Here is a 12,852-nt window from a genome sequence, read left to right as displayed (position 1 = left end):
ACGGTCCCCTGGATAACCATCTTTCCAGTATGCCACCAAATTCAAGAGCGTCATCTGAATCCAATGAGGGCTTCTGGACCTGACTTTGTGAAGTGTGAGTCCTGCAGGTACATCCTGGGGTCCACATATGGGGTTGGAAGGAGCTACCAATGTGTACTAAACCAAGTCACAGAACTTGAGAGTAGATTCTCCACTTAGAGTATAATAGTTGTTTTAGTAGAAGAGGCCCCATTACAACCACCACCATTACCACATTGCACAAGTCCACGGGCATCTATTGAGTGGGACTGGCTTTACCCAGGCACTGGCTCAAGTAAGTGTTGTCATCTGTCTGCTGAATTCTCTCTGTCAGCAGCAACCATGAGGCAAGAGGACTTCTTAGGCCAGAAGGTCCCCCACAGCAAGGTCTTCTACAATACCTGCTCATATGGCTTATGTGATAGGACCTCTACTGAGATGTTTTAAAGGTTAGACAGCCACTAGAATAGAAATAGAATAGAAAATTCACAAAGTACAAAGGGAAAAAACAGCCCTGAACTTCCTTTTTTCCTGCTTGTGGACTCTGATCACCAGACTCTACCAATAGCATTTTGCTGAGTAAAGGTATTACATTCATTTCCTAGAATTGTGTAACAGATGATCACATACTGGAGGCTTAAAACAACAGAAATGTATTCTCTATAGCTCTGGGGATTGGGATTCTGAAATCTGAAAGATTGGTTCTTTCCAGAGACTTTCTGAGACCCTGAGAAAGCCTTTGCTCCATACTTCTTGCCTAGTTTCTGGTGGTTGCCAGTGATTCTTGATTCTTGGCATTCTTTTTTTTGGTAGATGTATCACTCTGATCTCTGGTTCCATCTTTGCATGGTCTGTCAGTCAGGGTCCTCCAGAGAAACGGAGCTGATTATGCAGTTATACCATTAGGGAGGCAGGCAAGTCCCAAGATCTGCAGAGTGAGTCAAGTGGAGACCCAGGAGAGCCAATGGTGGAGTCCCAGTCCGAGTGAAAACCTGAGAACCAGCAGAGCCAATAGAGTAGGTCTAGTCTGAAGGCTGGGAGTCTTCAGACCCAGAAGAGCCCAAGTTTCAGTTTGGGTCCAAAGGCAGGGAAAAGGCTGATGTCCCAGATCAAGGGAGAAAATAATTTTCCCTTACTGCATGAAGGGTCAGCTTTTTTGTCCTATTCAGGCTTTCAGCTGATTAGGTGAAGCCCACCCACATCAGGAGGGGCAGTCTGCTTTTCCAAGTCTACTGATTCAAATGCTTATCTCAACCTAAAATACCCTCCCAAAAAACACCTCAAGTAATATTTGGCCAAAAATCTGGGCACTCATGGCCAAGTCAAGTTGAGAACTAAAATTAACTATCATGCATGACATTCTCTATGTGTGTCTGTGTCTAAAACTGTCCTTCTTATAATGGTACCAGTCAATGGATTAGGGCAATTAATAATTATTAGTTATAATTAATTATGACTTGATTACATCTACAAAGACTCGATTTCTAAATTAAATCACTTTTACAAGTACAGGAGTTAGGATTTGAACGTTATCTTTATGAGGAACACAACTGAACCCACAACAAGTATCCATAGATAAAAGCTGTCTCAACTTCTAGCAGATTACAACCTCATGGGATGGGGCAATAGACATTTACTGGAATCATTTGAATATTTTGTTGAAAAATAGGAGCAATTTCCACCTATGCTAGGGCTCTCATGGCATCCACAGTAAGGGAGTGATCAACTCTGCACATGTTAAAGTGAATTTGATCTGGACACAAAATGGTGTAGTTCCTGGTATAGTATAGTGATGATTCCAATTAGATGAGCAATTTCTCTTTCCTGATAGAACCATGATAGAAAAATGAGGGGGATGATACTAGTAGTTATTGCTGGTGTGGGTGTAAAGTGGTCCAACCATTTTGGAAAGCTGTCCGGCAGTGTCTACTGAAGTGAGACACACAGCTACTCTGTAACACTACAATCACCTACTAGATATATACCCAAGAGAGATGAGTGCATACTTGCACCAGAAGACATACACAAGAACATGCACAATTGTAAAGAATTGGAAGCAGCCTGAATTTCCACCCTGTAGGAGAAACAATAAATATACGTATGTTTATACAAAAAATACTTGCCGCCATAAAAATAAGAACTATTGATACTACAGCAACATGATGAAAATCACAGACAAATATTGAGCAACAGAAGCCAGACAGACTTATACAATATAAGGTTCATTTACATGTCATTCAAGAATAGGCAAAACTAATATGTTGGTGGTTACATCTTGGAGCATGTACTGACTGAAAAGGGCACAAGGGAAACTTCTAGAGAGATGGAAACGTCCCACATCTTGATGGTGTTTGCATGTGTGTATATGAATACTATAAAAACTCATTAAGCTATACACTTAATATGTGTGAAATTTACTGGATGTGTTATGTACTTCAATAAAACAGTAAAAGATGTATTGGAGCCCTATGACATGACAAGCATTATTCCAGGCATAGCAGTACAAAAAAAACAAAATATCTGTTCTCATGGAACTTTCATTCTAGGGAGAGAAGACATTTTTTTTTAAAGATTTTATTTATTTATTTGACAGAGAGAGCTCATAAGTAGGCAGAGAGGCAGGCAGAGAGAGAGAGGAGGAAGCAGGCTCCCTGCTGAGCAGAGAGCCCGATGCGGTACTCGATCCCAGGACCCTGAGATCATGACCTGAGCCGAAGGCAGCGGCTTAACCCACTGAGCCACCCAGGCGCCCGAGAGAAGACATTTTATAAACTAATAAAAACCAATGAACAAACCATGTGTGTGTATGCCCATGCAAGTAGAAAAGAGAAAGAGACAAAAGGAGAATGAGCAAGAGATAGGAATGGCATGGTGACAGGCACTGAGTGAAAATGAATTAGATACAAGGAGATAAATCGATAAGGTAGTAGTTAAGCAGAGGCCTGAGTGGAGGAGTATGGAGGCAGCCAGGAAACTATCCAGATGGAGGAACGTTCAGGCTGAAGGACCAGCAACTACTGAGCTGGGCTAGCATGGGGACCTTGGAGGAACAGCAAAGCCACTGGTGAGAATGGACCAGAGCAGGAAAACTAGAGCATAGAAGGAGTGAGGTCCATGGGGCAGTGATGGAAATGGTAAGATTTAGGAATATTTCCACTAGAGCCAATGGGATTTGTTGATGAATTTAAAGTAGGATTTTTTAAGAGCATATTTTTATTTTGGGTCTGACTGTCTCATAATGCAGGTTTGAAGAACAAAGTGAGGAGTTCAGTTGTGATCTTATTGATCTGTGATTCTTCCTAGACATCCAAGTGCCATGCTCAGGCAGGCAGCGAGGCATACCTGTCTAGTCAAAGGAGTGGTCTACACTGGAATTTTCTATTTGTACTTTTATAGCATATATTTGGGTTTTTTGCTTGTTTGTTTGTCTTTATAAAATGGGGCTTGATAAGATTGACAAGAGAGAGCCTGAGGGGATGGAGAGGTTGGAAACTTTGGGGTTTTAAAAGAAGCAACTGCTATAGAACTACTTCACTGCTTAAATTATGTGCCTGTGTACCTTTGATAAAACACAAAACCTAAAAATAAATGTAATAGCTAATTACATTTACTCTCACACTTAATTAATTTCTGTACACATTACATTCATATCTTCCCTCCAAGTTCATTTTTCTCCCTGACGAAATACATCTCAATATTTTAGCATTTGTCATACCTCTTGGTCTTTTTAATCTAAAAATGTCTAAATTGTCTTGAATGTTAATTTAGTTGATATAATGAGATATTCAGTAAGAAAACTCAAGGCACCCAAGTCCAAAGTAAGTTCTAAGACAGACAACACCTTAGTGGGTTTTTAAGTATATCATTGCTCACATTTTTCATACAAGCTATTTCTTTTTACATCTTTTTTACATTCTTAAATATAATTATTGCAAATATTTACCCAACTATTCTGAATAACCTTATCTGCAGTAAATTTAATATTTTATTTCTTAATTTTTTACTATATCTTTTTATCATAAAAGATTCTATGCATTTTATACATTTTTGCAAGCCTGTGTTTGGAGAAGTTTTTGTTTGCTTTTGCTTTGCTTTTCTTTTTTCTTATTCTCTCTGTTTACCTCTTTTTATGTAGAGACTCTGTGTTGCCTCCACTTAGTCTCCCAGATACCAGGTTAGAAACAGGTAATCCTAGGAATCCTAGTTCATATTCATATGGGGGACAATATTATTTGAACAATGTGTTTTGGTCAATGCTTATTAAAAAAAAGGTCAATTGGTTCAGATGTGGACATGAAACTATGCCTTTGTCCAGCTGTCTTCAAATGTCAAAATCTTCTAAAAATGAGCCTTTGTTTGTTTTTCTGTCAGAAGGCTCATCCCTCACCCAACTTCAGGTCAGGAGCCTGGTTCTCGAATCTACCCAGTAGGTGCTAAACACTGCCCTTGCTGTGCCCGTAGCCACATTCCAGTAATCTTTGCCACCAACATATGTCCTGTTGTGTATTTTTTAAGTATTTTATCTATTATTGCTTTGAGTTGAGAATGGAGACAGCACCAAAGCATGAACTTAGTATAGCATCTTAACCAGAATCTCATCTGTTCTAACTTATTGAATTGAATACTTTGTTCATTTATTTCATCTCTCCTTTTAAAATAAAAGCAGTCTCAGCTAACAGAATAAGAAAAAGAAATAAAGCATATACTGATTTGGAAGAAAAAAATGAAACAATCTTTATTGCTCATATGATTGCCTATGTAGAAAATCTGAAAGATTTAGTCAAAAAACACCTGGAACTAATAGCAAGGTTGCAAGGTACAAGGTTAATAATATACAAAAGGTCAACCACTTTCTTGTGTAACAGTAAAAAACAAATGAAATTTGAAATGTAAAATCCAACACTTTTTACCTTAGCCTCTCCCAAAATAAAATACTTAGACATAACTCTAACAAAATATAAATACAAGATCTATACAGGAGAAACTATAAAACTAATGAATAAAATCAAATAACTAGATAAGTGGGGAGATATTCCATGTTCATGGATGGGAAAACTCAATATTATCAAGATGTCAGCTCTTCCCAACTTGATCTATAGTATATTCAATGCAATTCCAATCACAATCCAAGCAAGTTATTTTCTGGTGATGAAAACCTGATTCTAAAGCTTATGTGGAAAATCAACAGACCAAAAATAACCAACAGAATATTGAAGAAGAACACAGTTGTAGGACTGACACTACACAATTTTAATACTTATTTTAAGCTACAGTAATCAAGATTGTGCAGTATTGGCAATAGACAAATAGATGAGTGGAACAGAATAGAAAGCCCATAAATAGATCCACATAAATAGTCAACTAATTGCTGAAAAGGAGCAAAGACAACACAATGGAGCAGAGTTTTTTTTGTTTTGTTTCATTTTGTTTTTAACAAATGGTCCTGGATCAATTAGACATGCACATAAAACAAACAAACAGAAAACAGACTTTATGTAACCTGAAAGATTAACTCAAAGTGGACCACAGACCTAAATGTAAAATATAAAACTATAAAACTCCTAGAAGACTAGAAGATAACATAGAAGAAAATCTAGATGACCTTTCATCTGGCAATGACTCCCCCCCCGCCCCACCCACCAGTAGAGAGTGCTTCTATGTTAAAAAGTTTAGAAGATGGAAATATCTCTTGGAGTTATATTCTGAATATTTGTTCAGGAAGGTTAGTGTTAGCAGGCTTCATCCTCTGGGGGACTCAACAGCAGGTAAGTAAAGGAGGACTGGAGACAGCAGCTTCTTCTGGAGGAGAGAAAGCCTAGTGCACACTGGTGTAGAATGCACCAGCAGCTCTCTTACGTCAAAATTTCTTTGGGATCCAGCTTTACCAATAAACTTGTTGCCTCTGACTATATATAGGGCCTTCTCATCTGTGCTTTGAACATCACAGAAAACAAACAATTTCCTTCCTTCAACTTTATCAAGTTGGCTGTTTATCACAACAACAGAGCAAAGGGGGATTGACAGCTTAAAATTAGTGCTGAGATTGTCAGTCATGACAGTTCCCCAACTGTAATCGCAGACATACCAACTGTAGCATCAGTCATGGCTGCAATGGCACCTCCATGAAGGAAGCCAGCTGCTCCTTGCAGGTAAGGACCTCCTTGAAATATGTAAACTATTCTTTCTTCAACATTATTATGAAATATCACATATTCAAGGCCCAGGCCTTCCTTAAAGCTTCTAGGGAAGAGCTGGGGCTATGACTCTTGTTATTTTACAGGCTTTATGTCACAAAAAAGATTTTGAAGTCTTGAATACTTCAAGTTGATTTACATTTGTATTAAGGCAAACATTTCTAGGAGTCATCTTCATGTTTCTTCGTGAACTGGTCAAAGAGGAGTCTCACGTCCTTGTTCCAGCTGGGCACGAGAGAGAATGGTTCCTATTAATGATCTCAGAAGAAAACTACCTCTGCACAGCTGCATGGCCCCTCACTAGTGGGGGAACACCTCCTTGTGGAGGATCACTCCCCTTCAGCCCCCAGTTACAAGCAACAGCTCCACAGCTTGGCTCTCAGGGTGCCCAGGCTTTATCAGGATGGCTGCCTGGTCACCTGCCCACCCACTTGCTCCTGCCCATTCATGGAGGGGTATGTGACACCCAGCAATGACTTTTCAGATAAAACACCAAAGGCACAATCTATGAAAGAAATAGTTGATAAACTGGACATCATTGAAATTAAAACTTTCTGCTTTTTAATAGACACTGTCAAGAAAAATAAACAGACAAGCCATAGACTGGAAGAAAATATTTGCAAAGACATATGTGATAAAGATCTATTATCAAAAATATGAAAAAAAATTCTTAAAATTAAACAATAAGAAAATAGTCTCACTAAAAAATGAGATAAAGTCATTAACAGACATCTCATCACAGAATATATACACGTGGCAAATAAGTAGAGGAAAAGGTACTCCATGTCATGTCATCAGGGGAATGCAAATTAGAACAGTGAGATACTGCAGCATACCTACTAGAATAGCCAAAATGTCAATTAATTAACTAATTAATTAATAATACCAAATATTGGTGATGATATGGAGCAAGAAGAACTTCCATTCATTACGAGCATGAATACAAAATAGCAGCCAATTTGAAAGATGGTGTGGTAGTTTCTTATAAAACTAAACATAGTCTTACCATACTATCAGCAAAAGCACTCTCTGGTATTTACCGAAAGATGCTGAAAACATTTATCTACACAAATACCTGTATATGGATGTTTATAGCAGCTTTACTCATAATTGAAAAAACTTGGGAGGAAACCAAGATATGCTCCAGTAGGTGAATAGATAAACTGTGATATAGCTAGACAATGGAATGTTATTCAGCACCTAAAGAAATGAACTATCAAGCCATGAAAAGACATAGAGAAAATTCAAATACATAGTTCCGTGTAAAAGAAGCCAGTATGGGAAGGCCATACATTGTGATTTCAACTCTGATTTTCTAGAAAAGGAAAAACTATGCAGGTAATAAAAACATCAGTGGCTGCTCAGGATTGGTAGGAGAAAGAAATGAACAGGCAGGGCACGGAGGATTTTTAGGGTACTGGAAATACTCTTTAGGCTACCATAATGGTGAATATATGTCATTATACACTGGTCAGAATGTACAAAAGTGTACCCTAATGTAAACTATGGACTTTGGGTGATAATGACATATTAATGTAGGTTAATCAGTTGCAACAAATATACCACTCTGCAGCGATGGGGTGTTGATAATGGAGGAGAGGGCATAAGGGATCCCTCTGAACCTTCTTCTCAATTTTGTTATGAACCTGAAAATAATAAAGTCTTTAAAAAACAAAAGCAAAAACAAAAAAAAGGTAGTATTTTAGTCCTCAGAGTTTGACCAAATTCTGTAAGTTTTCATAAAATCTTTTCATTAACTTTGTTTTCTCAATAACCTATGATAGTATTTTTAAATTTCCTCTTTGGCTCCAGAGCTACTTAGGAATTTTTGTTTCTTTTGCACTCAAAATAGGAATCAGTGAATAAGTCACCTCTTTTTCTAATTTTAAGCCTATTTTCAGCTCATCTATATATACATTTACCACTATATGCACCATGAAAAAGAAGCTCCAAGTCATCAAAGTCCCTATTTATCCATCCTCAGGAAGAGACACAAGAAATCCTACCTCAGCAACCTTCATAGCCATTTCCTATCTTTTACTGCTGATGAGATCCTGGCTGAAATTCCCCAGAGCTGACAATATAACCAATAACATTAATATGAGAATTTTTAGTAATACATGCCTCCATTCCACAATATTAGTTTTATGCTATTTTTTCCCTCTATCTTACATTCTGACGGTTCAAATTGAGAAGAGAAATGAAAACACTTCAGGAGACTTATTTATATCCATTTTATTAAATTCAAACTCAATCCATGAAGGCTGTAAGAGACTGTGTATCAGAGCTGGAAGCTACTTGGGGCAAATTTCTGCATTTTTTCCCACTTCACATTGTTAAATTCAGTAAAAATGCTTTGAGGAAACAGGCAGGAACATTGAATGAATTTAAATCTATTTCAGCAGCTGACTTAATCTGATAAACGTGCACCCCTCTTTAGAGAGTAACTAAAAGTTAAAATTTAAAATAGGCTCCATTTTACCTCACTCTATGTGAAGAAAAGGGATATTGCCAAAGGAAAATGTCAGCAGTGATGTCAGCCTTTCCAGCCTTCAGGGCCCGTGGTTTTATGTCAGTCCTTTGGTGCACGAGCACCTCAGCAGCGAAAATGAGCAGATAAGAAAATTAAGTGAGAAGTGAACTGGATAGGGGTTTCGAAGAAACGGGGAGGTCTTCCCTCTAGACCGTGTTTACTTGAAAACACCAGTTCTCAAAGAGTGTCCCTTGAACCAAGAGTATCAGTCTCTCTTGTGTGCTTGTTAGAAATGCAAATTCATGGGCACTTCTGAACCTATTGAATCAGAATCTCTGGGGATAGAGCTCAGAAAACTGTGTTAAAACCTCATCAGAAGATCTTATGCATATTAAAGTTTGAGAAGCATTGAGGTAGGGAAAGATATTCAATTAGGCAAATTGGGTAGAAGAAATTCAAAACGTCAGAACTAACTATGAAGACAAATGGGAATAGTCACTTAGCTTCTGGGATTGGTATAGCCAGAGCAAGACCATAGCCCACAGCTTGTGCAGAAGAGGTCCAGAGAGGAGGTTTATATTTTTAATTAGCAGAGTTATTGGCAGGAATTATGCAGGATTTGGGGGCCTAGACAAGCTAAGGAGTTTTAACAGCTCTTGTCTACTCCCAGCAGTGAACTGGATTGTTAAGGAGTTAAACCAAAATTCAAGTCTGATTGTAAAGGTTAGAATCGAATTAGAATCTAATACAATCATTAGATAGATAAATAGGGCAGGGAACAAAATGAACACTACCACATATGCTTCACAAATGTCTGGAGCTAATCTCCTGCACAGAAACAAGAGGTCTGTAGTCAGTAACATTAGGTTTGGTCCCACTTGATGAGTGGGTTGAGGGCTCTGACTTAGTTTCTGCTTTGGTCAGTGATGATTTAAGAACTAGCTCCACCAAGGCAATGCCTGGCAGGTGAAAGAAGGAGACAATAGTGGAGAAAATGGGAAACTACCCATCCTGACATTAGCATTGAAATTCCAAGATCCTAGAAAAATCCTAGTTCCAGAAAAACCAAGAGGTTCAGTGAGCCAACAGTCAAGTAAATTCAAATTCTCTGAGGTAAATATAACACCTGTAATTTACTCTTTGTTATCTTGGCATCTTGTTAAGTCAATGTGATTTGAAGGTATATATTTATAGAAATTTGCATATCTGCTTACTCTTTATAGACTGTGGACCAAAAAATAATTGTAAGTGCACATTATGTGAAATCATGTGCTATAGATTTGGGGTGGGTTTTTTTTGGTAATAATCAAAAAGAAAGGAAAAATTATATTTTCAGCTTTTAATCAATGCTTACTAGGTAGGCGGATATTTGAAGAGCTACGGGACACCTGGAGTAACAATACTTGAAACTAAGGGACAAAACTTTGGAGCAGATGTGTTGTGAATGAATTACAAAGTGGATGAATGAATCAATAATCACGAAACTATTGGACACATAAAGAGATTCCAAACAGGTGCAGGATAAAGCAACCAACTCTGATCTATTTTACCAAATTAGAGAGCTTATGTCATGTTATTTAGAACAACTTGTGAAGAAAACCAGTTCTCCTTAACTTGAAAAGAATTATTTCAGCTCTTGCTTTATACTTTTGATATAAATCACTACTATTAGAATTTTCTCTAGAAAATCATTCTTAAAAAAACCACATCTTTTAAATAAGGCTAATTTTATAAAATCTATCAATAGGTGTAAGGGGCTTGGGACTCATCCCTATAAATTATGAGTCTATAACAATGCCTTCTAGGTTTAAGATTACATAAATAAAAAAATCAAACATTAATTGAACTTAAAAAATGCATTATTTCTTGCAGAGAAACAGCTGCATGAGAGTCAAGAATACAATGATTTGAAGCCCTTTCAAAAGCAAACATTTTATATAAATTTTTATATAAATGTTGTTCAAAAGAAACCCTTTATACCAAGTCAGCATTGCAAAAACTATGAGGAAAAGATGACTTTTATAGAAAACAACTGTTCTAATAAACTGTATCTAATAGTTTGGATCTTCTTAAATTGTCTGAATTCTATTTATCATGGTCCAAAAAGTCCTCAGGATCAGTCAAAGTAAGACAATTACCATATGATTTCACTCATATATGGAATTTAACAATGTATGTTAACAATACCGGAATTAAAATTAAAAACTTAATTGATAAAAGCCTTCAGGAAATAAATACATACATAGGAAGTTGGTAAAATTTATTCTAAAACAGTTACCCAGGAAAAAGAATAAAAGAAGATCAATTTTTAATGTCTGGATCAAGCTATTCCACTTTAAAACAACCTTAATTCCTGGGGGAATGCAGAAAGACTGCCTGGGCTCTTCCACTCTCTTATAATTGGTATGAGGCTTGAGAATATTCCTGAAGGTTTTTTCAATCATTTGTTTTAACATATGTAATTAAATGACAAAAAATTTCTAATACTAAATAATTTTCAGCATGGAATTATTAAGGTTTCTTAGTATGGATGACCTGTTGGATACAATATGTTCAACAGGTGACTCCAACATTCTGAGTGTGTGTGTATGACACTCACTTGGATAAGAAAAGAAAGAGTACTTCTTGAGTGTGAGATATTAAATTTTTTCAATATGCAAATGTCTCCATGGTTCAGTTACAGACAGTTTTAAGTAAATAATCACAGGGTAGAGGGTCTGGTTTTAAACGGTGAGTAGCTAGCAAAGTCAAATTGCCATTCCTTAGCTTGTTGTTAAATTGCCAAGGAAAATGGGTGGATGGATGGATGGATGGATGGATGGATGGATAGATGATAGATACATACATACATACATACAGAATGATGACAAAGTAAATAATTATCCATGGGGAACTTAAGAGAAGTAATATGTTTAGGGCAAGGGTGGGTAGTGAATGTGTGGCGTGTAAACTGGTAGTGAGTTAGAGTAGGGAATAGTTAGTGAGTAGGTGAGGTTGAAGCCTAGTAAACAAGCATGGGGAGTAGATGATGAATGGTTGGTAAAGAACTGGTATGGGTCAGGGATTAACCAGTGAGTGGATAGGTAGTGAGTAGGTGTAGGTAGCAAATGGCATGAGGTAAATGGTAAGGAATGAGTGGGTGTGAGGTGGAGAGAAGTAGAATATTATGGGCATAGATTGTAGGGGAGGGAAGTAACTAATGAGTGTATAGAGGAGAAAGATTAGGTATGAGTGGGTATGCATAGGGAGGTTGGTAGAGAGTGAATGTGGGGTGGGAAGTAAATAATGGGTGTGTGTGGTTAGAAGTTAAATATATCTAATCATTTAACTCCTAAGTGAGTGGTTGAGGGGGTTATAGAAGTGTGTAGGTAAGGAGTAGGTGTGAAGTGGGTTGTGTATAGCAAGTGGTTAGGTAGCATATGACACAGTATAGTTTTTAAGTCACTGTAGGGCAGGGTGTTAACAGGAAGTAAGTAGGGTTTGGGTTAGGATGTATATAGTAAATAGGTAGGTAGAGAGTGGATATGGGCCTGGACATGGTCCTCATGATGAAATTTGTCTAGTTCATTGGACCTGATTTTGGGCATGGAACTTGGTTTTGTAACTGTACTTTGAACATGAATTTTACCAGGATTTTTAATCTAAAGTTTGATTCTGCACTGGGACTGGACTTTGATGCTAAGTATTGAAAGAGAAACACTTGCCTCAGACCTGAACTTCCTGGACTTATCATGAAACCTAGATATGGACCTTCAACCATGTCTTGGACCTGGACCTAGACCTTAGAAGTAGAAATTGAACCCTGTATTTGAACCTTGGATGAAAACCTCAAGTTGTATCTTTGATCTAGACCCTGTACTTGGATCTTAACCTTAATCTTAGATCTGAAATTGTTCCTTGGATTTAGAAATTGAACCATAATCTGGATCTTGAAACTAAATCTCAAATCTCTGACCAGACGTTGAACATGACCTTAGGCACAGAAATCAGACCTGGACATGGATCTAAGGTTTAGAACTTATTTCTGATTTAGACTTTAGAATTGGACTTTTGGCCTGAGACCTACACATCAAATCTCAAACCTGAACCATGAGATACCCTGGCCTGAAACAGAAACTGGACCTTGGGCCAGTTTTTATCCAGGATTTTGGACTGGAAATTGAGCTG

The 12,852-nt window shown here is 37.4% G+C and overlaps 1 protein-coding gene across 1 annotated transcript; it reads right to left on the bottom strand.

Annotated features, from left to right (window-relative positions):
• Nucleotides 1-5,870: 5,870 nt before the first annotated feature.
• Nucleotides 5,871-8,239, bottom strand: LOC101677035 (acyl-coenzyme A thioesterase THEM4). The gene is given in 6 exon segments (XM_045089505.1): nt 5,871-5,927; nt 5,929-6,089; nt 6,092-6,316; nt 6,319-6,437; nt 7,776-7,858; nt 8,219-8,239. Coding segments are annotated over 6 exon segments (666 nt in total).
• Nucleotides 8,240-12,852: the final 4,613 nt, after the last annotated feature.

This window comes from Mustela putorius, unplaced genomic scaffold, assembly GCF_011764305.1.
Source record: "Mustela putorius furo isolate JIRA1106 unplaced genomic scaffold, ASM1176430v1.1 tig00003845_pilon_pilon_pilon, whole genome shotgun sequence".
NCBI lineage: Eukaryota > Metazoa > Chordata > Mammalia > Carnivora > Mustelidae > Mustela > Mustela putorius.
This window is presented reverse-complemented; position numbering and strand designations above follow the sequence as displayed.